The sequence below is a fragment of the Desmodus rotundus genome, chromosome 12, assembly GCF_022682495.2.
Source record: "Desmodus rotundus isolate HL8 chromosome 12, HLdesRot8A.1, whole genome shotgun sequence".
In the NCBI taxonomy this organism is placed as follows: Eukaryota; Metazoa; Chordata; class Mammalia; order Chiroptera; family Phyllostomidae; genus Desmodus; species Desmodus rotundus.
The window spans coordinates 31,132,385-31,159,606 of record NC_071398.1 but is presented as its reverse complement, the minus strand read 5'-3'; the positions used below and the strand labels follow the sequence as shown (position 1 = coordinate 31,159,606).

Genomic DNA, 27,222 nt, shown 5'->3' with positions numbered 1-27,222 from the left:
GGTTTTGTTTCTTGATGGGTTTTGAGTATAATCAGGGCTCTTTGTCCTCTCACAATAGGAACAGGATAGCTCCTATACCTGCCTCTCACCCCTGCCTGGCTCAGAGGTGTCCCTGGAGCCTGACTCCAATGGAGGCCAGGGTGGGGAGGGGACGCACCCCTGTCACAGTGCAGAATTTTGTGGCTCATGTTTAGAGAGTTTACAACAAAATCAGAATCCAAACAGGCCCTGATGGGTGGCTTGTCCTTTCTGCTGTCTTGATTCAACACAACTAAAATCAGAGTGTTTATTTTAGGTAAGACTGTGTGTGAATGTCTGAGTGTCTCGGGGCTGCTGTGACAAAGTACAAACAGGGACTTTAAAACAACAGTTTATAATCTCACAGTTCTGGAGGCCAGAGTCGGAAATCAGTAGCACTGGGTTGGACTCCCGGTGTCTGTGGGGCTGTGCTCCCCCTGAAGCCTCTAGGGGAGGATTCTTCCTGCCTCAGTCAGGACCTGGGTGCCCCAGGCATCCTTGGCTTCTGCCCACATCACTCCAGTCCCTACCTTCGTGGTCCCACGGCCTTCTCTGCTTCTGAGTGTGGCATAGCTCCCCCTTGTGAGGGTCCACAAGATGACACTGGGTCCGCCCAGATAACTCAAGAAAATGGCCCCCTCTCAAGACCTTAATTTAATCACATCTGCAAAACCCTTCTCCAAATAAGGTCACATTTATAGGTCCTGGGAATGAGGACCTGGTCTATTTTAGGGGCCATAGGTGGCCAACCATAAGTCTGGTACAAACCACCAGACTTAATTCTGATCTTGGAAACCACCTGTGGCTCTGTGCTTGGATATCATGAGGTGACAGGAAGGACAAGAAATAGTGGCTCCTGAGCATATGCTCAGGTGATTCTAGGCATGTCTGTTTGCTCTAATTTATCACTTTCTCACTTTATTGGAGGGGCTAGCTCAGGCTTTGGGTTGAACAGATCTGAATTGCTGCCTTTGCTCTCTACTCTTCAGCTGGGTGGCAAGTTAGCTGAACCAGCTGAGCTTTATGGTCCTTACTCAGAAACAGGGCTGGAAGCAGAAGGTCACCCAGGTTCTTCTAAACAAGATGCTATATGCAAAGTGCTTGATAGCAGCCTGGCCTTGTGGGAAGACCCCCAAACGGGGAGCTTTCAGTATAAAACAGGAGTTTTTACTGAAGCAGTAATGGCCCTGTCATTTTATTGAAGCCACCCCTCCCACCAGGTAAGGGAGAGTGGGGGAGCCAGCTCTGGAAAGCCAGCAGAAGTTCTGGAGCCACCCTTCCCAGGTGGGGCATCCCCTTCCAGCTCTGCAAGCTGAGTCCTTCCAGATGGGACCCCAGTCTGTGGAACCCTAACCCAGTCGCCGCCTCCTTCCCTGGATCCTCTAAACAGGGTTGGATCCTCTGCTCAGCACATTTCATTCCACACAAATTCTCTTTTAATTGAAATTTTATAAACACTTTAATCTTGCATATTGTAGCTGAAATAATGCATGTTTGTGCAGCCTTATTGAATAAGGAATCTGTCACCTCCCAGACGCCCGTTGAACTTGCCTTTTGTGGTGGGTTTGAGGGAGGGCGATAAAAGCATTTCATTTGCAATGCTGACAGACTGTGCACACTGTGGCTTTAAGAAAAAGCATAGGAGAAGTGATGACTCTGGGGAGCATTAGTCTTTGAAGGCCTTGGCAAAATACTTCCTTGTTTGTCCCCATCTGTGGAGCAAGTTCCGTAAGGAGCTTCACTGACTGTCTCCCTGCTGTCCCCGTGAGCCTCACGTGTCATCCTCCAGCCATTGTTAAGTGTCAGGTGTAACAATAGTAAGTGTGGGCTTTGTCTTTAAGTGACAAAGTACAAATAGGGAATTTAAAACAACAGTTTATAATCTCACAGTTCTGGAGGCCACAGTTCATGGGTGCAGGAGGTAAAATCTACACATGAATCACAATGATCCATGGGATAAAGTTGTAAGGCCCCTGTGTGAGGGTCCTGCTTGTAACAAAGTACCACACAGCTGGATAGCTTAAAACAACAGAAATTGATTCTCTCACGGTTCTGGGGGCCAAAAGTCTGAGATCAAAGTGTTGGCAGGGCCCTGCTCTCTCTCTGGAGACTCCAGGGAAGGATCCTTCCTGCCTCTTCCAGCTTCTGTGGTTACTGGCAGTCCTTGGTGTTCCTTGGCTTGTGGCCACATGACTCCAATCTCTGTGTCTGTCATCACATGGAGCCCTCCCTGCATCCTTTTCTTACAAGGACACCAGTGGGCGTGTGGAGGAGAGGGTGGGGCTCAGGAGCAGGCAGGGCAAGTGTGGCCTGGGGGAGCCACAGAAGGAACTGGGCCTAAGGGGACACTGCTGGCTGGGTGTCGTGTGATAGAACCTCTGTACAAGGTTGCTGCCTCCTAAAGAGATGATGCAGCCAGGCCTCCTGTCCTTGGGGAGGATGACAGGAAGCTGAGAGAGGCTGCATAGGGCTCAGTTCTACCAGCCTCATGATTCAGACCTGTCCCTGCCAGTGCCCACGAGCATGTTTAAAATACAGGACTGACACTCATTCTCAGAGGTGGAGCAACAAAAGGTGGCCTGTCACTGCACCATGCATGAGCCTTGGAAACACTCTACATGAAAAAAGCTGGTTGCAAAAGGCCCTGTGTTTTATGATGCTATCCAATGCACCATCTAGAAAAGGCAAAACCATAGAGGCAGAAGCAAATGAGTGGTTACAGTGGGCTGGGGGCTTGGAGGAAGTGGTGAGTGACTGCGCATAAGTAGGAACAGCTTAAAACGTGCTGGAGAAACACAGAGGTGTTGGGTGCACACCACAGGGGATATGCTAAACACCACTGAATGGTGCGCATGAAGAAGGTGATATTATGCCATGTGAATTTTACCTCAAAAAAAAAAAGCAGTGGGGAGAGGAGACTGTGGTGGGGAGTGAGCCAGGTGGGGAGCCTGGTCCCCACACTGTCCTGGTAGGACCCAAACCCTCCTGTGATCTGGGGCACTCCCCAAAATCGGGTATTTGGCTGTCTGGTTCCAAATCGTCATAATGTAGATAAACGTCTTAGAAAGGTCAGTAGTGTAATGATCATTTCCTTTTATTGGCTTTTTAGAGAGAGAGAGGAAGGGGGAGGGAGGGAGAGAGAGAAACATTGTTTGATTGTCTTCTTGTACACATCCTGACAGGGGATCAAACCTGCAACCTGGGTATGTGCCTTGACTAGGAATTGAACCTGTGACCTTTTGGCCCAAAGGACAACCCCCAACCAAGTGAACCACACTGGCCAGGGCTGTGATGGTCATTTTTAAAGAGTCTCTCTCATCCTACGTGGGGAAATAGTCAAGCACACAGCTCTCTGCAGGTTGTTACTTGGTCAGCCTCTCTCATCTCAGCTCAGACACTGACTCCCTTTTCCTGGGCACCCTGGGCAGGTGAGGGAGGCCACAGGGTGGCCTATAGCGGGCACCGGCTGGCCCCCTGTTTCCTGTGAAGTCAGGGCCTAGGGTAGGATGCTTGTGTTCCCGGGCTCTGAGATTTTCCTGGCTTGAAGTCTGATGTTAGGCTATGCAAGAGACAGGCAGAGGAGAGAGATGTGCATCCTCAGACCCACCTTCTGACCACGGGAAACATTCCCCAGCTGTTTCCCCTTCAAGGGGCCATTGAGCTTTTGCCCTTTACCTTGGGGACTCCCACCTGCCTCAGGGAACCATCCTCACCCAACGCTCCAGAAAGGAGAACCCCCCTGCCTGCCTGGGGCCTGGGGTTGGAGTCACCCTGGGCATCCCTGTCCCTGGGTGATATATGTCTTGCTCAGGCAGGTCAGGGCCCTGGACTTCTCTGGGTCCACCAGAGCTGGCTATGCTTATGTGTTGGCCCCTTTGGAGGCAGAGTGGACTTCAGTGGGTGACAGACCCTGTGGTGTAGAGGGAATAAGGGAGAGTCGACACCCCTGAGGCATGCATGGTGCTGGGGCATGGGAGACAGAGAAACACAGGAAGTTCCTTTTATTTGAGTAGAGTTCGGGTTGGGGTGGGGGACACCCTCTCCCACAACATTCCACATTTGACCTGACCTTGAAGGAGTGGGAAGGCGTGGGAGGTATTCCAGAAGGTCGCCTATGGACGAGGAGCAGACGTGCAGCGAGTATTTTGGGAGGAGGGAGGGGATAGTCAGGGCTCAGTGAGGGAGAGACTCCTTTGTCTTCTCTGATGGGGGTTCCCATCAGGGGCCCTAGAGCAGGCTGCAGACCTGGGAGAAGACTGTCCAGAGGGAGGCGGGTTCAGGCTGCTCGGTCGCACCCCAAGTCTTGATTGAAGCCTCCTCCACCTCCGTGGGGTGCCTCAGCTGGAGGACAGTCCAAAACACCTCTATCCTTCCCCAGGTATTAGACTGATTCCAGAAGTTCTTATTGCTGTTTAAATGAGGATTTGCCTGAAAGCTAAATTACAGACAATCTGACACAGATTGGAAATGACCTGCCACTTTTTTATTTCTTTTTCTCTCTTCTTTTTAATCCTCACCTGAGGACGTTTTTCATTGCTTTCAAAGAGAGAGGGAGGGAGAGAGAGAAACATCGACTTGGTTACCTTCTTGTACATGCCCCAACCGGGAGCTGAACCTGCAACCTGGGTATGTGACTTGAAGGGGAATGGAACCTGTGACCTTTTGGTCCATGGGATGACATCCAACTAAGTAAGCCGCACAGGCCAGGGCCCACTTTTATATTTCTTGGACTGAGTATTTAAAAAAAAAATCAGAGTATTCTAGGCATTACAGTTAAAATAAGACAGCCTGATGACTCCGCTTGTGAAATTGATTCTGATAGAGGACCTATTTTTAGACTCAGAAATGGACTAATTTCATTCTGCTCTAGTTCTTCCTATGTTGAAACCCAAGCTCCCTCTCCTTTTTGCCATGTGAGTTTTGCATGGAGTCTGGCCAAGGGCAGCTGGATTAGGACTTGCGGCAGAGTTAGAGCACGGAGGTGGTGCGGCCAGCATGCTGCTGCTGAGGGGGTGTTTAACCTCCTGGACCCTCTGTCTCCTCTTCTGTAAAACAAAGTGGGGCAAGGAAGGGCTGGGCTGGGCACAGAGCTTCCTAAACCCTGATCCATTAAGCTGTGCTTCTGTGGCAATATTTCTATTGGTCTGCAGTGAAGTGAGAAAAATAAAAGTCAGGGGTTTCAAGAAATCAAATTTATTTCATGCAAAAGCCTGTCTTTTGTTCTGAGAGTATGTCGTTCTAACATTTTTGATGCTGAAATGTGTTTTCATGAAATGCTGAGATGATAAAATAATGGTTAAAAAAATTAACGTCAGTATCTGGAAAAAAAAAACAAACCCAGGAAAGATTAGATCCACTTGACCCCTATGGTGATCGTTGGCAGTTTTCTGGCTTGTAAATTTCCACAGTCTGAGGACCCTGCTCTGGGGGTGTGCCCTTTCCAGACTTCAGCTTGGATCCCACCACTGATCCCCTTGGACAGACCAGCCATGTGCTGGGCCAGAGGCTCTGGGAGGGAATGGTTGCCCAAGCTGTTGGTCCAGCTAGGTTGGAGAGGGCAGTCTAAGGTGGGGCAGCGATGCTTCAGTCTGGGCCACTGAGAAGTCAATCAATAAGCAGTCCTGCCCGGAGCTCGAGGTGCAATCAAGGAGGGCTCCTAGGTTCCAGGCTGACACTGTCACCAGAAAAGGACCGGACCTGGAGCAGGTCTGTCTTGGACCGGCCTGTAGCGTGTGTGTTCTTGACTTCATGCAGAAAGGGTTTCACAATGCGTGACCGGGTGATTTTGAGAGGACGTTTATCAAAGCTGGGGACAGTGAAACCAGGAAGGGCCTAGGACAGGAGGGAGCCTGGGAGGTGCTCTGCTCTGGGTCTCAAGAAATGTAGGAAAGAAGTTTGCCAAGGTGGGACTGCTTTTAGCTCACTGGAGAGTCAAAGAAAAGGGGGCCTTGGAGATAGGTTCAGGGGGTCAGCAGAGCATGAGCTGGCCCTGCTCACTCTTCCCTAGGAGAGAAAAGTAAAGATGCATGCCAGAGGGGAAGAAAGGTGTGGGCGTGCTCCGGAGAGAGCCCTGGCTGGGCAGGCACCCTTGGTCACAAGGGCTTTTCTGTCTGGTGGGAATCCTAAGGGGTGGTCTCAGGGGAAGATCTCAACAGAATATCTGCCCGTTTCCCAGGTGTGTCCTTCAATACGATGATTCATCAAAATGAGTGCGTAGGGGAGTTTGGGATCATTCTCTGGTCAGCTTCACTGCTTTACTTTTTTTATCTTGGGTTTGTCTGGCTCTAATCAGGTTTTTCGCTATTTGTTCCCCTGACTTCATCCGTCCTTGGGCTTGGATGGCATAGACAGCACTAACTGGGTCTCTGTTACCTATTTCCCTGACCAGGGTGATTTAAGGTGGTTAGGGAGGCAAGGTATAAATCATACGTTCTCAAGGGTCCTTGGTTACGGAAGATAAAGTCTTACAATTCACTAGCTGGCTATAAATTGGTCAATTGTTTGGCCTTGTTTAATGGTCTTTTCTCAGTTTCCCCATTCCACTTGCCAAGGAATTTTCTTAGCTTTTTACTGTCCTGCCTCAATACCACATGAGAGCAAGGAGCCCAGACCATGGGTCAGGAAGAGCCGGGGTGGTACCACCACATGACTCTGGTCCCAACCTGCCAGGGTTGGGGCTAGGGGGTTGGAAGCCCTTTATGACTCCCAGGGGATGAATGGGATGCTCTCCTGGGGGAGCGGGCTTTGATGATAATGACGTGTCTATCATTGATATTAAAGGATGAAATCTTGGTGGCGATGCCTGTGGGGTCAGCAGGACACTCCCATTTTACTGATGAGGAGGAGAGGCCAAGCAGTTAAATTGTTCCACCGTCACGGGTAGAGCAGGGATGTACATCCTGCGCTATGGGGGCTCCACCAAGGTCATCCATCGGTGTGGCTGTGGTATCTTCCCACAGCCAGAATTGAGCCCACCCAGAATCTGTTCTTTCAGAACAAACATGCCCGCAGCTCTGCTCCTGTCCCCTTCAGGAAAAGGGTATTCATCCTTGCCTCAGCTCCGTGCCAAAAGGTCTCCACGTCCTGGCTTTAGGCGCCTGACTTCTCATCTGCCCACAGATGTGCAACAAGGTCACTCCTTCATTACTCATTGGACTGGTGAGGACACTGAGGGCCCTGGAGGTGACCTGCCCAAAGCTGAGTGGCCAGGAAGGGCCAAGGTTGGATTGAGCTGGGGTGTCTGAAGCCAGAGCCCATTCTTATAATTTTTAGACTTGAATGATCATCAGTTTCTGCTTTTTCACTTTAAAATGAACATCAGTGTTTTAGGGATGGGCGAAGGATCTGAAAGGACTTTTCTTCAAAGACATACAAATGGTCAACAGGTACATGAAAAGATGCTCAACATTACTAGCCACTGAGGAAACACAGATCAAAACCACAGAGAGACCTCATCCCCATAGGACAGCAGGAAGAAAAAGTTGGACAGTAACAAGGGCTGGTGAGGATGTGGAGCGATCTGACCCTGATACGAGGCTGGTGGGGATGGAACATGGAGCAGCCACTGTGGGAAACAGCCTGGTGGTTCCTCGAGAGGTTAAACATAGGGTGTTCACATGACCCAGACATTCCGCAGAAACACCTGTGCATGGGTAATCATAGCAGCATTATTCATAACAGTTAAAGAGAGAAAACAATCTAAGTGTCCGCACTGAATGATCAAAACATGTTCTATCTATACAATGGAATATTATTTGGCCATCAAAAGGAATGAAGCACCAACACATGCTACAGCCTGGATGAACCTTAAAAATAATATGCTGAGTGAGAGTAGCCAGGCACAAAAGGCTGTGATGGTGTGATTCCATTTATGTGAAATGTCCGGAACAGGTAAATCTGTAGAGACAGGGAGTCAGTGGTGCCTGAGAGATTTGCACACAGACTGGGAATTCCATTAGATGCGAGGTGGGAAGGGGAAGAGGTTACCAGTTTGTCCCATGTGGGTGGGGGCTTATTCTCCCCCGGGGGATGGGACTATAAATAGAGCCCTAGGTTATGGCTGTTATCAGCTCTAATTATAAGGCATCCTTTCTGTCATCACTCCCAGTTTTCTTTGCCTCTCTCGCTATCTGTGTAACTCCATTTCTTTCCATTTCTTTGTGTCTCTTTCTGTTTATCCCTCTCCATTGTACTCTATTTTTCTGTCTCCGAACTGGGAGATGGGGAAGCAACATGTCAAAAGGTTAATTCTAAAGGAGGGACTTGCTAGCGAAGGAAATGGGCGCTCAGTCTCCCCCTGAGCATGGGATGCAGCTGATGCCAAGGTTGCTGCTAAGAAGTGTAACTGAACACAGGTCCAGCTGCCTGCTGTTACGAAAGCCAACACTCAAGAGGCAGGTGCTGATGTAAAGGAAAGTGGTTTATTTGTAACTGCTAGCCATCTGGGAGATGGGGGACTCATGTCTCAAAGCCCATCTCTACCTCTTAGTGGAGGCAGAGGGGGGGTTTTAAGTAAGGAGGGAGAGGGGAACAGAACAAAGAGATCAAGGGAGGGGGTTGCAAAGTTCTCTACGTGCAGGTGAGCACAGTCCATTCTGATCAGGCAAGTGATGGTCAGGTGTGCACCATCCTGGATTCACATCATCCCAGCTTCACATAAACCTGGATGCATGGATTAAGTTCAGCAAATCTTCCGGAGTTGGGATGCTTGAAGGTCGGGGCCTGCATCTTTTGAAATTAATTGCTAGCATTCTTATACAAACATGCTGTTCATCTATAAGCCACATATCAGTCAGAGTCAGCACTTACAGAAACAATGTCAAAAGAAGGTGGGGTGGGTTACAATGTTTCATTGTTACAGAGGAGATGGCTGCCTTTCAAGCCAGGATGCCCAGATACACACAAGGGAATCAGAGCCTACAGTCATTTGCTTGTGGTCACTTCAGCTTTGATGGGACCCATGCTGAAGGGCAGCCAGGATGACATGGTAACATCAGCTTATGAATGGGCCTCATGAAATGTAGCGACTGCTGTCCTCTGCACCTGACATTAGCCAGCAAACAGTCTGGTCCAGTCTTCATCTCATAATACTTTCCTTAAGTGAAACCATGCCAAGCCCTGTGTAGGAAATGGATTAAATAGAGCCATTCTTGTCTGTGTAGTGGTGAGTCACCTGGAGCTGCCTTCCCTCAACCCCAGCAGCTTCTAACATGCCTCCATAGACCTCATGGGTCCTGGGAGCACAGTCTGGAAACCACCAGTGCAGTGGGAAGTCTAGGGCCTGCTCCCGGGTTCCTACCACTGTAACATGGCTGTGTCCATAATAGTCCAGTTCTCCGGGATGAGGGCTGGCCAATGTCCATGCCCCGGACTGTAGAGCTGGGCCTGCGTGTAGCATGCAGGCACTCTAGCAGGTCGTTGACAGAAGGGTCTCCAAGTGACTGTCCTGCTCACAGCCTGGACAGGCCTTGGGATCAGGGCAGGCGGAAGACTGTCCATTGGCAAAGGAGGTGGCAGTTCTGACACTCCAGAAGATTCCTGGTCAACACAGAAGACTATTCCTCCCTCTGAACCTTAAGGAGTATCAGGTTGAAAGACGTTCTGGCCCTGGCTGGTGTGGTTCAGTCGACTGAGTGCCAGCCTGTGAACCAAAGGGTTACCAGTTCAATTCCCAGTCAGGGCACATGCCTAGGTTGTGGGCCAGGTCCCCATAGCGGTGCACGAGAGGCAACCACACATTGATGTTTCTCTTCCTCTTTCTCCCTCCCTTCCCCTCTGTTTAAAAATAAATAAAATCTTTTTTTAAAAAAGAAAAAGGCAGCCCCGGCTGGAATAGCTCAGTGGATTGAGAGTGGGCCTGTGAACCAAAGGTCGCCAGTTTGATTCCCAGTCGGGGTACATGCCTGGGTTGTGGGCCAGGTTTCCGGTTGATGGTACATGAGAGGCAACCACACACTGATGTTTCTCTCTCTCTTCTTCTCCCTCCCTTCCCTTTTCTCTCAAAATAAATAAATGAAATCTGTTTAAAAAATAAAATAAGTGCTCACTTAGGCAGCACATATACTAAAATTGGAATGACAGAGATTAGCATGGCCCTGCGCAAGGACGACATGCAAATTCGTGAAGCGTTCCATATTTTTTGGAGGCAGGGGAGGAAGGTGGGTTCGGCTGGGGTGGGGCAGAGGGATGGGGAGAAAATGCAGACAACTGTGATTGAATAACAATAAAAATTTAAAAAAGATAAATAAAACCCCAATCTGTTCTTTGAAAAAAAAAATAAAAAAAAGAAAAAAAGAAAAAGGTATTTCCCCAAATCCCTCTGGAGTTCTGAATGCGTCCTTATTTGGAATAAGGGTCTTTGCAGATATAACTAGGGTGAGGATCACAATGAAATCCTCCCTTGTTAGGGTAGACCCTAAATCCAGTAAAAGTGTCCCAAAAAATGACGGAAAAGGAAGACATTTAAAGGGACGCAGAAGACAATACCACTTGAAGAGACACCCATCCAGAGGGTGGAATGATGCTCCTACAAGGCTGGACGGACACCACCAGCATCAGGCTGAGAGGCCTAGGCCTGGTGCGGCTACTCCCCTAGAGTGAGTGTCAGGGGAGGGACGGCCCTGCCCACACCTTGATTTCTGACTTCTGGCTCCCAGAAGTGGGAGAGAACCCTTCTGTTGTTTTAAGCACCCCCAACCCCCTCTGTGGTCGTTTGCTCTGGCAGCCCTAGGATACTCATCCAGGGGGCAGGGACTTGAGTGGAGAGGCATTTGGAAGAGGGTGAAGGCAGGATCCTCTCCCTGGGGCTGACTTCCTCTGGTCCCGCCTCAACTCCCTCCAGCATCCCCATGCTCCCTGAAAAAATCAGGGAGTTCAGATAGCAACTCAACCCCCAGAGCTGGTGACTGTCCAGCAGATGCCCTGTCACTGGGCTGAGAGAATAGAGTTAGGCGGCTCCTCCTTCTACAGCCTTTCTGTGGCTCAGTCCTTGAGGCCTTCTGCCTGTACATTCCTCCACAGCCACCCCTGTCCCAGGGGCACAGAGTGCCCAGTGAGCCATCAGTGATCAAGGACAGCCCCTCTATTGCCCTTTGCCCTCCTGTGTTCTGGCCCCTCTGTCCTCCTGTGTCCTGACTGGGCACCGGAGTCCAGCAGTTTTCTCAGATGCCTGTCAACACCTCAAGGCTCCCACAACCCAGTGATTGAGGCAATTATGCAAACATGGTTTGGTTTTCTCTTCACAGAGCAATTTGCTGACTGGTTACGTGGTGTTCCTTTGCTACCAACAGGCCTCTTGTTGCATTAGCACCAGCATTCCTTTTGGGGCGGGAATATTTATTTTCCTCCAGGTGAGTAACTTAGGAGCAGGTATCCCAGCGTTTCGAAGACCGAAGGCTCCTGTGGCTTTTATGCAGGTGTTTCACCTCCTTGAGCCTCAGTCTCTTGCTGGGAGGAGGGGGCAGGTGACGTCTGCCCTCATTCCGCTCTTACACTTGAAGGGCACTTCTTGCTGGATGTAGACTTCTGGGTTGACAGTGTTATTTTTCTTTTAGCCCTTTAAAAATTTTATTTTGCTGTCTTCTGGATACCATTATTTTTTGATGAGAACTCAGCTGTCATTCTCATTTCCTGCATTTTAGTGTCTTTTTTCTCTGGGTGAGTGAATCTGATCCATTTGTGGTTCTGTGACATCCTGCATCGTCATGTGGAAGACACTGGCTTATTGATTCATGCAGAACCTCCAGAGTGATGGCATTTGTATTACAACATTAAAAAAATTCACATTCATTAATATCGCCACCAATCTCAGCAGGAAAAAATCTTTAACTATTGAGAAGCTGTTGAGTAGACAGCGATGGATACAAGATTCCCCAAATTCTAATTTTCACATGAAAGTTCCAGTGCTAACAGTGGCAAGAAATACTATCACCTATTTTCCTCAAAGGGACAGGCTCACTCGTCATTTTCTAGGCCGGGTCTGACCAATATCCAATTCTGAATAGTCACAGTCTTTTTATTATCCATTTTTCAAATCAGAAAAAGATGTTCCCTGAGAAAATCAGGGAGTTCAGGTGGCAACTCAACCCCCTATTGCTGTTCTTCCAGGCAGCCCCTCCGCACTTCCCAGTTCCTCCTGGGGTATTCAAAAGAGTGTGCTCAATGGTGGAGATTTAATACAGTTAATAATTTTTACAGCTTCGTCAAGGACATTCTTAATTGAAGTGTGAGTGGAGAAGGGTTATTGCCACAATCTGGTGCTGTTGCCTTATTTGTGTTAAGGTCCCCTTGTCACATCTACCTTAGCTTTTGCGCCATTCATGCAAATGTGGATCAAAATAGGGTCTTGTAGACCCTCTGCAAGGGTCTTGGGGCTCCCTAGGGTCCTTGAAAAACACTCTGAGAACTGCTGATATGAAAGCACATAGAGGTGTGTGTGTGTCCTTTTCCTTTCCACCCAGTCCTCTGTTGAGCAGCTGGAGTGTCCAGCTGGTCGGCAAGGCCCTGTGGGTATGGCCTTGCTTTGGTGCAGCTGCAGCTCTAGGTCTCCAGCTGGGCTCTGGGTTCAAGCACACAGTATCTTGGGGAGTTTCTCTCCTTCTCAGCCCCTCCCCACCCCTAGCCATCTGCCCAGCCTCTGCAGATCTGCTACCTCTTACTATGAGCTGAGTTGGATGAGGGTTGGGTGCAGCTCTGGTTACACCTCATTTCCTTGGGCCTCAAAGATCTGGAGGGTGAGCTCAGGCCACTCTCCCTAGGGGGCTCTAGGACTGAATTCTGTCTACTGCAGGACTTGAGACATCTTCTTTCTTCCAACTAGCTCTCCCTTAGGGAGCCCTTAGGGGAATGGACTGAGTCTGGCTTTCAGGTTCAGATACACACACTACCCATGGATGGTTGAAAGCACGGCTGGTGGAAAGTATGGGATGGTGGAAAGACCTGAACCCGGCTCTCTGGGAGGCCCACTCCTCTGCCTGACCAGACAGCCTGCCTGGGCCTTGCTGGGCCTTGCTTGTGCTTGTCCCTCTGGAGTCTGTCTGTCTTGAGGTCATCTGGTTGGCAACCTCAATTCCCCTGTTTCATGTAAGGAAACATATTCATACGTTCTCTACTGTGTAAGGAAACATATTCATACATGCTTAGGATACGGACAGCTTTGGGGCCGTTATTCTGTCAATCACACCATCCCTTAAAGCTTTTTAAATCCCTGCTCCCTGCATTTGAATCCACAGTTACGTCTGTGCCTTGGTGCACTTGCATTTTCCCCTCAGCATTGGGTCAGTGCTTGGTGAGGAACACACCCACGGTTGAACACCGCTGGGGACCCCTGTGGGCATTAATGGGTGGAAACAGGTCTGTGGCTCCTCAGACCAGCTCTCATGAGCGGTGCGCTGTGGCCGGGAGGACTCTGGTTGTTTCTTTTCGAGTTTGTAATATGGGATGGGAAGAGTGGAAGCACTCTGCACAGGGTGTCCCTCCACGTTTAGGGCTAGAACTGTCACCCCTGGCTATTCTGGGCACTGGTGTAGTCCGGGCTTAGCAGGGCCGGGGCTCAAAGGTTCATCTGTGTCATGGATGAAGGGCAGAAAGGTATCAGGGAGAGTGTCCAGGTCATTGGGGTGGTCAACCACATACTCTGTGAAGGGGAAGCAGTGGTCTCGTCATTCCTCCAGGTTGCAAGAGCCTGGGATATGGATCCAGCCTTCTTCCTACTCATCCCTGCCCCAGCTGACAAAGACCCTCTCAGCACAGCTATATCTGCACCTGCTAGGCTCTTAAGAAAGATGCAAACAGTCTGTGCTGTTCTTATGCGGGTATTTCTCAAACTTGTTAGAGAAGAATCTGCTGGAAGCTCATTAAATGCAGATTCTCAGGCCCTGACCTGCTTCAGCCCCTGGGGGAGGCCCTGGAATGTGGATTATCTACTGGCTCAGGTAATGTTAATGGGAGAACAGGGCTCTTGGGAACTGTGGCCAACTGCATCCCCGAGCACCTCTTTCCTAAGTTGTCCCCAGTGGTGAGGCAACTGTAGATGAAGGGAGAGAGGCCTGATTTGGCCAGGCCAGAAGGATGTGCAGACCAACCCTTCTAAGCTGCCACCACTGAGAGCTCCGGTGAGGGCAGGTCTGTGAGCCAGGCTGGGGCCCTGGTGCAGTGGGGATCCTGGTTGCAGCCAGGAGGTGGCAGACGTGCAGGTGGCTGTGTGCAGTTTGCTTCAGTGCTCCCAGTAGTCCTCACGGTTGGGGGTGGGGGCTGTGGCAAGTTGCACCCTCTCTGAGCCTGCTGCCCATTCCATAAGAACAACGACAGGAGGGCCCTGGTCAGGGAGCTCAGTTGGTTAGAACATATTTCTGATACACCAAGTTTGTGGGTTCGATCCCCTGGTTAGGGCACATACAAGAATAAACCAATAAATGCATAAGTGATGAGAAACAAATTGATGTTTCTCTCTGTCTCAATCTCTCCCCCTTCCTCTCTCTAAAATCATTAAAAAAAAAAAAAAAAGCAGGGATAGGAGGACAAGCCATACCGTGGGCACTGTGGAAGCATTTTGATTATGGCCTGGCACCTGCTGGGACTCTGCCTGGGGACCCCCCTGCTGTCTCTGAGTTCCCTTGCCCCAAGGCCGACTCCAGTGCAGGCTCTTTCCTCACTGACTGGTCATCTTTGCTGCTCCTTCCCCTCCTGTGGAGATGGACTATTTTCCAAACTGTGAGGTCGATCTCTGTGTCCTCTTGAGGCTAATTCTTGGTTGTGATGGGCTATCTCCCATCCCTCTTTGCCCCCTCCCACCCCTTTCCTTCTGTCTCAGGGGATGAAGGGCCCACAGGCTTGGTGAGCCTGGAGTGTGATAGGGCAAGCTCCCGGAACCTGGCCTGCTTGCCCATGTAAATGAGTTGCTGCTGACCCCTGGTACCAGGAATGTCCACTTGCCTTGATTCCTAGAGCTAGGCTGTCTCTAGGGGTGTGCGGGTGTGTGTGAGTGCACAGGGCTGTGGATGGCAATGACCTGGGAGTGGGCTGATCATTTAGTACCCTCACAGGACTCCGGGTGGACGGCCCGGTTAGGAGGAGACAGGGTTGACCGGTGGCCTTGAACAGGGGCCACGAGTGCAAGGAGCTGTTATATGATGTCCCTGGTCAGAGTTGGCTCCAGGGAGGTGCGATTGGTATAGTGGAAGGATGGGATCCAGGAAGAAGCCCAGGGGTGGACAGGAGGGGCTCGCTTTGGGGATGGGCTGTAGAAGGGCCACCAGGGTGTGGGGGAGGGAGACTTGCTCATTTGTCTGCTGGTCCTTTCACTCCTTTGTGACTTCAATGATTGCATGCCCCTCCCTGGTGTGAGTGAGGCCCCAGGCCAGGTGCCCAGCAGGCAGTAGTCAAGGCAGATGACGCCCTTGGGGAGGGACAAGGGGGTGGCAAAAAAACCCAGATTTCTAGAGTGCCACTGCTATGGGGGAAATAAACAGGGTGCTAAGTAAGGCAGGTCAGGGATGATCCTTACACTGACAGCAGTGTGGCAAGAAAGGCAGCCTTTCGGGGGGAGCAGACTAGACTGAAGTACTGGCAGGGTGAACAGGACCTCAGGGCGTGGTGTGGTGAAGAGGGCCTGGAGGCCCCCTCTGTGTGGCAGGAACCCCTGAAGGCTTGAGTTGGGCCTGGTCAAAGCTGGGAGGAGAGCAGTGGTGGCCAGGGCTGGCGGCCAGTCCATTGGATCTGGTGTGGCTGGGGACACAGGCAAAGCAGCAGTAGTAGTCTTGAGAGGTAGGGCCAAGCAGACTGGCTGATAGGTTTGAAAGTGGAGATTAAGAGAGAATCCAGCCCTGGCTGGTGTGGCTCAATGGAGTGAGGGCCAGCCTGTGAATCAAAGGGTTGCCCGTTCAATTCCCAGTCAGGGCACATGCCTGGGTCACAGGCTGGGTCTCCATTGGGGGGCAACCACACATTAATGTTTCTCTCCCTCTCTTTCTCCTTCCCTTCTCCTCTCTAGGAATAAATAAATAAAATCTTAAAAAAAAGAGAGAGAATCCAGGTGAAGCCGCAGACCTGGAAGCTAGATGGTGGTGGCAGAGGCAGGTTTGGTGAGGTGTGGTGCCCTATCAGGGTGGTTGGCAACTTCTGCACAGAGGCAGGGAGAAGATGCAGGTTGCTGGGGTGCAGTCTGGGACATTCAGGGCCCATGAGGGACATCAGGGTGACATCCAGCACAGTGCACAGACAGATCTGGTGCTCACAAGAGGTGTGGCTGGGCTAGAGAGAGATTTAGGGGTGTGGGAATCCATATGCATACTGGGGAGGCCGGGGAGTGGGGGGTTGTCGGCTTTGTGAGCGGTGAACTCTCCTCATTTAGGGAAGCAGCAGGCTAATGGGATGAGGGGGTGGTTGGGAGACAGAAGCATCAGGTTTCCTGAAGAGAAGTGGGAAGGAGGCCTGGGTGCCATCCTGGGGCTGTAGCTGGGGCAGTGGCTGCAGTGAGTGTGGCAGGTTCTGGTGTAGGGGTGGAGTTGTGGCGTGGGGGCCTTGAGGAGGCATGGTCCACTGATGGAATCTGTAAGGTGTGGGAAACCTGGATCTGAGGAAGGAGGGGGTAGACATGGGCTCTGGACTGCGGCTGGGTGCAGTACGGTGCTCGGCACTACCTTGGGAGGTAGGGAGCAGTGGGGGGACCCAGGACCCTTAACCAGTTGTGTGGTGCTGCCCTGGAGAGTCCAGCCAAGCCACCACGAGGCCCTCCCCAGGCGGGGGTGAGGGCAGTGGGCTACAGGGCCCAGGACCTCCCTGGTGACAGGGCCAGCAGTTCAGGCCTGGGGCAGGGGTCAGGGCCAGCTTTGCCTGCTGAACTGAATTCTCAGAAGAGGCCACAGGACCATCGGGCGCACCCCTGCGCACATTTACAGGCATGGGAACTGAGGCTCTTTTCTGTACGGCACTGTCTTCCACTCACATTTGCCCTCTTGATTCACTTGCCACTTTGTGTGGGGATGGGGTGTGGCTTGAGGCGAGGTGAGGACATGGTTGCTGGTCTCCCTCATCTGTGTCTGTGTTGCATTTTCCCTCCTTTGAACATCTGTTCCTCATAAGAAGCCATATCCCTGATGTTCGTCAGCATCTTTCTTTAAAAAAATTATTTTAAAATTTATACACAGTAGAACTCACTGTTAGGTTTAATTTTTTTAAAGAATAGTGTGAGGACTTCAGAGTGCCTTTCATTCAGTGGTCTGGCTCAGAGGCGGAGATTCCTGAACTCTCCAGGCAAATTAATGCAGAACATTGCGAATAAGGAGCAGGGAGGAGGGTCTGTGCACTCCCCCCCCCCCCCCCACACACACTCCAGGAGAGGCCAGGTTGGTCTTTTAGAGGACAGGTATCTACAAGAAAGGGAACTTGGCTCCCATGGGACACTCTCCCAACACTTCCCTGAGGGTGTGTGAACCCTGACTGCCCAGCGGCCTTGGCCAAGTGACCTTGTCTGATCAAGCCCTGGTACTCAGGACTAGCTCAGAGCAAGTTCTTGCCTGTGGACGATGCCATGGAGACTGAGTCTAGGTGGGTGGCAGGAAGCACCTCTCAAGTCAGACAAAGGTCAGAGCTGCTGAGTGAAACTGTTTGCTACTTCAAACAAAGTTGGAAAAGGCTGATGGTGTGTTTTCAAGCAGGTACACCAGGCTGGACGGTGCTCAGTTACCCAGCTGCCAAATGGCAGGAGCACCGCTCGCAGCACCAGTAGAGCAGACTGGGCGTGCCGTGCTCCTGTCCCTCACCCCCACTGCAGCCACTATGGGTGCCATGCTATACCCACTTCAGGATTTGCTCCCCCTAGACCCAGGGCCACTGTGGGCCTTGGTACCCTGTCCCTTGTGCACCTTCTTCCTTGGTGTCTGTTAACTGCCCTTCCTCTCCAGCCAGCTGTGGCAACAACAGGGGTTCATCCTTCCGAAGATGCTCCCATCCCCGGAACCTTGGTGGCTTATGACTGGACAGGTGTCACCCAGGCCCCAGAACCAAGTGGGGTGGGAAGACTGTCTGCTGTGTTTTGTTATCTGGTGGCCAAACCAGAGCTTCTGGTTGGATTTGGGTGGCAGCAACAGTGGGCCTAGAAGGGCAGTACCTGTTCCCCCTGTGCCTCAAATGGGTACAGAACAGCTGGCAAGGCAGCAGTTCTCAGTGTGTGGTGGCATCAGACTGACCTGGGGCTCGGTCCAGCTCTTAGGGCCACTAATCATGTGACTTTGCCAGGGACCTGGTCACTCCAGACTGCAGTGGCCTGTGTGTATGCTGGAGGTGGCACCGGTGGCCTCTAAGTGCTTGGTGCACAGATTGCCCAAGATGCTGGCCAGCATGTGCCCCCACCCTGCAGGAGAACTAGGCTGCTCCACCACTCTATGCATCAAACTGAACTTCTTTATTAAGTGCCAAGGGTCCAGGTGGGCGCTGCCATCAGCAGCCTCCTCTGCTGAGGCCTGTGCTTGGTGCGTTTTCTAGGAGCCAGAGTCACCAACAGCCAGGTTCCTGGGGGTGATTCTGTGTTTATGAGCGTTAGGCTGGTAGGTCCTGGCTCCTGGAGAGCAGCGGGGTGTGTGAAGCGGTCTTCCGTCTGTAGTGTGGCCTCCGGTCACTTTACGTGCTCGGCGGCGTGCGAGGAACAGTAATACTTCTTGTGGGCAATGAAAGTGGACAGGCTGCTGAACTTGATGTTGCACAAGCGGCAATACCTGTGGTTGCCGTTGGGCAGGGGGGCTGGCGTCCCCTTGCTGGGGGTCTGGACGCCCTTGTCCGAGTGGGAAGGAGGGGTTGGTGGGGCCGTGGGCGGGCCGGGCCGGGGACTGCTGTCAGGAGGGCCAGTGGGTGGCTCCTGGCCGTTAAGGCCATCGCGGGGGGCGGCGGGCGAGGGCGTCCGGGTCTCCGCACTGGGGCTGGTCAGGGGTTTGCCCAACAGCAGGCCGTGCGCCAGGCGCAAGTGCTCGACGAGATCCCCACGAACCAGGCCATTCGGGGGGCAGTAGGGGCACACGACCGCGGGATCCTCGGGGGCGCGCGGGCGGCACGGTGCAGCGGGGCATGAAAACTTCTTGTGCGCTAGGTAGGCTTCTAGGCTATGGAAGCTCACGCGGCAGGCCGTGCATTCGTGGTAGTCGGCCAGGGCCGGCAGCACTGGCTTGGGGCCGGGCAAAGGAGCGGCAGAGGTCTGGCGCCGCGGCTTTTTGCTCAGATCAATGGGACCTTCGGACTGATCCGGCCCGTTTCCGCTTCCGGGACGCGGCGACAGCGGAACTGGCGGCTCAGGACCCGGAGACAGCGCTGGTGGGGCGGGGCCTGGAGCTGCGGGGGCGGGACTGACCGCCTGCAGCTCGTAGAGCTTGCGGCGCCTGCGCGTGCGCACGGGTGGCGGTGCTGGCACGGGGATGCCGGGGATCCCAGGGGTTCCTAGGAGTGCTGCGGGAGCCGGCCGGCGTGGCGGTGGGTCGTGGCGCGAAGCGCAGTAGTAGCGCTTGTGCACCGTGTAGGTCTCGTGGCGACTGAAGCGGATGTTGCAGGCTTCGCACAGCGTCCGACGGGGGTCGTCTTCGTCGTCCGCCCCGCTGCTCGGGCTGAGGCTGCCCTCACTGCCCCGGCCGCCCGTCTCGGCCTCCGGCGTGGTTGCGTCCCCCGCCTGGTCCTCGCGCGCTCCGGGTCCGGGCGAAGAGCTTGGCGCGTCGGGTTCGGCAGGTGGCGGGGCAGGGGGCGCGCGAGCAGGGGTGGGGGGACCCTTGGGCCTGCGAGCTGGGGGTGCGTCGTCGGGCGCGCGGCGGCCGGAGCAGTAGAGGCGCTTGTGTACGTAGAAATTGCTGACGTTGTTGAAGGTGATGTCGCACTCGAAGCATGTAGCGCCCTTAGGGGCCCCCGCGAGTAGGCCTGCCGGCGCCCCCGCACCCACCCCCACCTGCAGCCGGCTGTGCACCAGCTCTGACATCTTCGCCAGAATCTCCGAGGCGGGGGGCGCGGCGGGGAACTGTGGCAGGAACAGTGCGCCGGGGCCCGGACTGGAGCCGGGCGTGGGGCTGGGCAGCTCAGCCTTTACCCCGGCGGGCGCGGGGCTGGGCGGGGAGGGTGTCCGCGATGCAGGGGCTGGGGGCCCTGGCTCCACCTCCGGCTCCTCGGCCGCCTCCACCTTGATGCTCCTGGGCGCCCCTGGGGGCTCACCGCTGCCCCCATTTTGGGGGGCCGCTCTGGCCTCTCCATTGGTGGCTTCGGCCAGGGCTTTCCTATCCAGTCCTGGTGATGGGGTGGACCCCAGGCCCAGGTCAGAGGAGGCCAGGGGGCCATGCAGGGCCGGGTGTTGCTGGAAGCTGGCCAAACTGTCTGCAGGAAGACCCCAAGGGCCACACTTCAGGGCTGGAGCAGGACCTGCCTGGGCCAGACCTGAGGAGGGGGCAGGGTGGGAAGGGAAAGCTGGACTGGGTATAGGTGGTGGAGGGCCAAGGCCAAATTGACCCCCAGTTGTGTCATAGACCAGACCCCCCCCCCGCCCCGTCCCCGGGACTCACCTTGGGGGAGCTTGGCTGAGGGGTGCCCAGCTCCTGGTGAGTAGATCTCAGCCTTGGAGCCTGGCTGGCAGACCATGTGGTTGGTCACCAGGTGGCTGTAGAGGATGTCCCTTGTGGTGGAGATGAAGCCACAACTGTGGCAGACACCTGCAGATGGGCTGTGGTGTCAGGGCCCTGGAGCTGGTGGGCTCCACAAACACCCCTTGACCTGGCCCTGCTCCCTTCCCAGCCCGCTTACCGCTCAGTGTGTCTGTGTGCACCTTGAGGTGCCGCTCGCAGTTGGCCTTGGTGGTGAAGGCCGACAGGCAGATGAGACACACGAAGGGGCGCTCGCCTGGAACACAGGGCCCAGTGAGGGGCCATGATACAGGCCATGTGTGGAGGGCTCTTCAAGCCTCCCAGGACCCTGGCCTGGGCCCAGCCCCGAGCTGACCATCCAGGCAGCCATAGATAGGCTTCATGCCCTGGGAGCTTTGGGAGGCTATGTGGTATGGTGGGAAGACCACACAGGCCTATCTGTTGCCTGGGCGTAGTGGGCACGCATGCGCTATCGTCAAGCAGGCTGGGGTCCTGGGGGGGCATGGAGCCTCACCACTGTGGCTGCGCATGTGGATCTCCAGGGAGCTGGCACTGGGGCAGCTTTTTCGGCACTGGGGGAAGGGGCAGATACGCTCGTTGGGGTATGGTTCCTTGGGCTTCTCATCAGCGGTGGCTGAGGCAGGGGAGCTGGCACTCTGGCGGCTGGCGCAGTAATACAGGAGGTGAGCTTGCAGATTTCGCTCACTGCGGTACCAGATGCCGCAGTCCTTGCAGGGGAAGACATCTTCTGTGGGGGCAAGAGGTGGGTGACACCTGAGGGGACATTCCAGAAGTAGAGGGGGGCTGCCTGCAACCCAGGGTAAGGCAGTGGACTCTGCAAAGTGAGAGCTCTGCCCTGGCTGCCTCCTGCATCCTTCTGCTTTGATCAGTGAAGTTTGTGACCTGGCCTGCCCTTCCCATCAACACTTCTCTTTCTTATCTGTTCTTTTACAACCTAGGGTGCCCTCTCTATGGATTTCTAGGATGCTCTCCATGCTGCCTTCCAACAGTGAGCCCATAAGGAGATGCCATGGCCTCATGCGGTGCTCACGGGAGGAGTGTGGACATGCTATGGGACACCTGCAGGAGTGGGACTGTGGTCCAGGACGTGGTTATGTCAGTTATTTGGTGGCAGCAGTCATGTACAGGGGAAGAAGGTGGCGAGTGTATGCAGGTGCCTATGTGCTGGCAAGGGGGCCATGAAGGGAGGACCTGGGTGCTGGTGAAGGATGAAACAGGCGTGTGCCCATCAACAGGTGTGTGAATGGCCAGGTGCATAGGGACCAGATGCATCAAAATCCCCAAGCACTTGGGCATGAGGTTGAGAGTTGAACATCGCTCTGGGTGGCTTCTGGGGTGGGGGTGGGAAGGAGGTGAGGCCAGGAGATGCAAGGAAGAGGAGTCCTTCCTGTTACCTTGTCATTCCCCATATATCTGGGTGATTCCACATCAGTTACTGAATGAATGCTCACATTAATGAATCCACCAAATTTACCCCAAGTAACCTGCCTCTAATTTTTCAGTTTTTGGAGTTTGGACTGCAGGGCTGATTTTGCCAGCAGGTGAGGATTCTCTGATGGATGCTTCACCATTCTCTGGTTCCGTGTCTGTATAGCAGAATTTAAAGGAATGCTCTGCGTGTCTCTGCCCCTGCTCTGCGACCAGCTGCCCCTTGGCTGAAGGTGGCCAGGGCAGGGCTTGTACCTTAGAGGTAGAATGAAGGGCCCTGGGGTTCCTCGTCATCTGGTTTCTATTTCTGCAGGTTAGGGTGTGTTTCTCAGCTTGGCTTCTCTGATGTCTGTCCCAGGTCCCTAGTTACTGCGCAGGTGCTCCTCCACCCAGGAGGCTGCCAGGTTTCCTGCTTTTCCCACTTCTCTTAAGGAATTTAAGTACCTTTATCTGTCTGGCTGAGGTGACCACCCATTGTACCCTGTACCTACAGTTTTTCTGACTGTTTTCTTCCTCTGGTTTTCAAGTTCCCTTTCATTTGGGGTCTCAAGGCAGTTCTGTTCTCTATAAGCTGAGACCTTGAGCTGGGTTGGGGACCTGAGGCCACTGGTGGGTTTATTTTTATATTTGCAAAGTCAGTGCCGGGGACTGTGCTGCTGCCCATGGTGTCAAGAGAGGGGCCAGAGCCTCAGAGGTCCATTCAAGCCCTGGCCACTGCGACCCAGGGCTGACCGCGGGTGGGCTGACCACGGGTCAAGTCCTGGGTGGGTATAGCCCAGGAAACCTGCACAAACACCTCAAGGCTAGTATTACCATTACCTCAACTTCGCAGGTGAGAAAAACAGGCCAAGGGTGGTGGAGTGTTGAGAATTAAACACCAGAGTCCTTTGCAGACTTTCCCCCACCCCATGCTAGTGTGTGAAGGCCCTGTCTCTTCCTGGGGGTCTCATGCTGCCCCAGAGCTTGTGGAGCTCTGACTGCCCTGAGCCCCAGCTCATGTTCCCTGTCTCCCTTTGGGTCAGGATGCTCAGAAGGGCTCTCCTTTGACCCCCCACCAGCAATGGTGCTGACCAACATCCAACTGGACAGCCACACCGAAGCGCCTTGCTCGCTGCTGCCTCCTCACCCAGCCCAACTGTAGCTGGCTGGTCCCTGTGGGCTCCAGTGTCACTTCTGGCTCTGTCTCGGCTGCACCCATTTGCATCAAGCTATCATCACCTTCGACTTACAGTTTTGCAACCCCACAGTTGCCACGCAGCAGCCAGGGTGATTTTAAAGCCAAACTGGATCACACCCTTTGCTGCTTAAAGCCTCTAGTGAGGCCTCATTGCTCTGAGAAGAAATTGGTTCTTGCCTGGAACCACCCTCAGAGATTGGCTGCCTGCATGCATGCCTGCCTGCCGCACCGCCAGGTTCCAGCTGCAGTGACCACCTCCCGGGCCGCGGTGGGTGACTGACCACTCAGCAGCTCTTTCCCAGCATGCAGGTCCAAACCTGAGTGTTCTTGTCTGAGCAGCTTTCCTGAGCATCTCAATTAAAGGAGCCCCGCCACTGCCTGACCACGTGTCATTGCTTTCCTTGCTGGATGCACCCTCCCCTGCAGCCACTGCCACCACTCTCAGTGGGCCAGCGCCCCATCTTGGTGGCCTTGGTGCCTCCACTGCTTGGTTCGTTGTGGATGCTAAACGAGTATTTGTGGAAAGAGTGGGTCCTATTTCACTGTCATAACTCTTTAGGTTTAGTGTGTGCTGAGAAGTCAGGGTAGTCCCAGCACTTAGTGGGCAGGGCCGGGGGCGATGCACATGTTGGCAGGGTCTGAGAGACAGAGAAACCTGCACTGCCCCAAAGGGGTAGTCATGGGCTCGGGTGTGTGCTTGCTTGCTGTGCCTTTCCCAGTGCAAGACCGGAGTCTTGGGGACCTTGCTGCCTCTCCGCTCATGCTAGGTGCATGCTGCTGCCATGCCTCCCTGCAGCCTGCTCAGGGTTGCCCCCTTACCATCCCTGAGCCAGCCATGTCACTCATGTTCTAGCTGTAGCCTGGATCTGCCCCACCCCAAAACCCCCTTCCTGGGGCCCTACTTTCAAGTTCTGTGTGCATGCCCACTGTAGCCCACTTCCTTCTCTGCTCAGATCCCAGTAGTCACAGATCTTCGTGCTGCTGAGCACTGAGCACTACCTGCAGCCCTGTGCCCGGGGACTGGGCTGGCCCTGCCAAAAGGTGGGAAAGGGCGGAAGGAGCGGAGGCATGAGAGTGGTACTCACTGTTGATGACTGCTGTGGCCAGGATGGATGCCATGCCGGCTTGCTGGGGAAGGAGCTGGATGTCAGTATGTGAGCGGGCCAGGCACTCAGGCTCCGCTGGCTCCTTCTTCACAGGGTGCCTGGGGCTGCTGTGGGGATCCGCTACAAGGAGTGTGCTCAGCAGTCCCCCTGCTGGCACCGGCTTGGTAAGCCTGCACCAGAGGGCTTCATCTGCAAGGGTAAGGACACCCTTGATGGGAGGGCCAGCAGCCCCAGGCCTGCCACACCAGCTCTGCAGATGTCCCCACATGTCCTCCTGAAGGCCTCCTCTTAGAGATCAGAGTTTTGAAGCCAGAAGGGGCGGACAGAGCCAAGGCCACGGTCAGGGAGTGGTCATGCCTGGTTTATAGCTGTGGCTGTTTGGTTTCCAAAAGTGGTCCTGCCTCTCTGGGGTAATGGGGTAGTGGCCTGCCCAAGCCTTAGGCTTCCTTGCCTTGAGTCCATCGAGTTGGAGGGTCCTGAGGGTGGCCAGAAAAGCTGCTGTGTTTTCCAGGAGAGGGATGGCATGTGGGACAGGTAGCAGAGTGCCTGGGCAGGACCTGGTAGCCACTGGACCTGCCTGCCTGCCCCATTCAACTCTGCTGGCGCACTTTCCCCAACATGGCCTGCAGGGGGCAGCCTTGGCCAATAGGAACCCAGTGAGCTACCCAAGAGTCCACTTCGTGTTCAGCACAAGGCCATTTCACTAGCCACCAGGACCCTGGTCCTGCATGGGCAGACACAGGTGGCTGGAGCTCTGCTGACTAGGCTAGGAGGAAGGGCAAGCCAGGCAGTGCTGACTGGCCTACACCCTGGCTTGGTGTATAATCTCATGGATGACTACTTGCTGCCAATACCTAGCCCTCCAGCTGCTTTCTGGGTCCTTAGAGTACCCTTTGATGGGGAGGAGGAGCCAGGGTTTTCACCCCCTGTGGGTGGAAAAACTGAGGTACACAGGATGAAAAGCCCAGGTCCCCACATGCTGAGTCCAGCACCTGTCTGTACCATGGCCCAGCCCTGGCAGCCCCCAGGTGGGAAGGGGTCGGGCCGAGGAGCTGGTCACAAGGCTGCTGCCTGTTGCCAATGGCCTTTAGCTCTGTCTGGAAACCAGAGCCACCTTCAGGATGGAGCTTTGCCTCCACTGGGGTGTGCAGCCAAATGTGCTGTGTGCTCAGGAGTCGGTGAGAGTGAGGCCTCCCAGGATGTTTTAGCAAAGCAGAGCTCCCTTACAGGGGAGTGGGGTGGGTTTCCTGTGGTCAGTTGGCCCACAGCCCTCCTGGGTGGCCACGTGGGAAATGACCCTGCTTGTCTGTAGAAGTTGTCACGTGTCTGTCCCCACTTCCTCCCCTTATTTGTACTGGGGGAGGGGGGTTCCACAGCATCTTGACCCTCACACACTGGAAAGGCCATGCTGTACTTTCCTCAGGAGTAAGACCACTCAGGGCAGGCAGGGCCACAGTGATGGAGACAGACGCCCATGCGTCTGAGTGGCCTGAACTCTGAATTGAGGTGAGGGGGGCGAGGACCCCCATCTTGCTCTTCCTCCCACCCACCCAGGCCCTCCCTCCTGGACCCCTTTTCCAGAAGGGGCAGAGAGGCAGGAGTGGGCCAGAATACATAGGCCCTGGTCCAGTCGGCACCTCTTGCTGGGCCCGGGCCCCTGGCCTCCTTGGTCTGGGTTCCTCCACTGCACTGGTGGTATCCCAGGGACCTTGAGAGTGGTCCTGGCTTCCTGAGACCCTGCTGCCCATCCCAGGCCAGACAAGTGCCCGCCCCCAGATGGGCATTAACTGGGTGCTAGGAGTGTATGTGGTGGCCAGTCCCTTGGCTTGGCTCAAAACAGGCTGGTTTCCCTTTAAGAGCCAGCCCAGGGAGAGCCAAAGGACCTCCACCTTCCGGAAGGCTAAGAGGGAAGTGCCAGATACCAACCCTTCCTGTGGATCTCCACATTGGCCTCGGCCTCCGTCAGGGCCTGGGGCAGTGTCCTCAGCCAGCAGGCCTCATCCTCCAGTAGCAGCATTGGGGTGGGGCTCTGGGGGGTCAGAAAGGAGGGGTGAGCAAGGACACAGCAGGGGGAAAGCCCAGCTGGGGGTCCCTATAGAGAGACTGCCTGGTGGATGGCAGGCTGTGGGCCTGCTCCTTGTCAGATGCTGGGTTCTCTTAGGAACTGAGACCCAGAGAGATCATGCAACATAACCCAAGGTCACACAGCCAGCCAGCGGCAGAGGGGGGACTCATATGTAGACCCATGTTCTCTCCTTACTGCCCCCTGCCATCTTAGCAGGCTGCTGGGTGCTATGGTGAGTTCTCAGGGTGCCCATGGGGGCACAGGCTCCTCCCACGCGGGCTCCCAGGGCCTGTGGGCCAAGACCAAGATTGGTCCTTAGGAGACGGCATGCCCTGACAAGAGGGGCTTTCATGTCCTCCCAGACATTGGGGCTCCCCTCCCCCATTGTAGGGCAGGGCAGGCCCACTTTTGCTTGGACCAACCTGGGACCAGAAGGTGGTAGACATTTAAAGGACACCTGCCTGGGCCCAGCAGCTCACTGAAGTCCCCAGGCAGTGTCCCCATGCTGAGGCTGGCTCAGCACCTGGTCCCCTTCTCGTGGCTCCCAGAGACTAGCCCCTTGCCCCCCTGGCTTTGGGCCAGTGTGGAGAGCAGGCAGTGTCCTCCATCTCACAGGTGAGGAAACTGAGGCATGGGGAGGGTAGGAGGTAGGGGAGGGACAGCTGGCACCGGCACCTTGCCCAACAGTGCAAGTGCTCTCTCCCAGTTGGGTCTGGGAGCCGGCCTTCACAGCACCGGGAAGGAAAGAGTGCTCTGGTCAGGCCCTCAGAGGGGCGTGGCCTGACTTCAGGAACCCTGCAGAGTGGA

General features: G+C 54.2%; 1 protein-coding gene, 1 long non-coding RNA gene and 1 pseudogene across 9 annotated transcripts in view; 2 read left to right on the top strand and 1 right to left on the bottom strand.

The window, feature by feature from the left end:
* Positions 1–10,056: 10,056 nt before the first annotated feature.
* LOC112300876 (U6 spliceosomal RNA) lies at positions 10,057–10,157 on the top strand (annotated as a pseudogene).
* Positions 10,158–17,570: 7,413 nt separating this feature from the next.
* The window catches only part of ZFPM1 (zinc finger protein, FOG family member 1), a 76,368-nt gene continuing 66,716 nt past the window's right edge, over positions 17,571–27,222 (bottom strand). The window contains exons 3-8 of one of the 5 annotated variants that reach the window (XM_053914655.2): positions 26,277–26,379; positions 24,330–24,539; positions 21,133–21,366; positions 20,779–20,874; positions 20,541–20,687; positions 17,571–20,415 (exon numbers count right to left, since the gene is read on the bottom strand). In XM_053914655.2, coding sequence (XP_053770630.1) covers positions 18,629–20,415; positions 20,541–20,687; positions 20,779–20,874; positions 21,133–21,366; positions 24,330–24,539; positions 26,277–26,367 — 2,565 coding nt within the window. In that variant the 5' untranslated portion in view covers positions 26,368–26,379 and the 3' untranslated portion in view covers positions 17,571–18,628. The remainder of the gene's footprint in view (positions 20,416–20,540; positions 20,688–20,778; positions 20,875–21,132; positions 21,367–24,329; positions 24,540–26,276; positions 26,380–27,222) is intronic. The other 4 variants (XM_053914653.2, XM_071219990.1, XM_053914652.2 and 1 more) reach the window with 4 other exon arrangements.
* Positions 19,382–27,222, top strand: part of LOC112300696 (uncharacterized) — a 56,864-nt gene continuing 49,023 nt past the window's right edge. For all 4 annotated transcript variants that reach the window (XR_008425653.2, XR_011650664.1, XR_011650665.1 and 1 more), the window contains exon 1: positions 19,382–19,516. This is a non-coding gene — a long non-coding RNA (uncharacterized lncRNA). The remainder of the gene's footprint in view (positions 19,517–27,222) is intronic.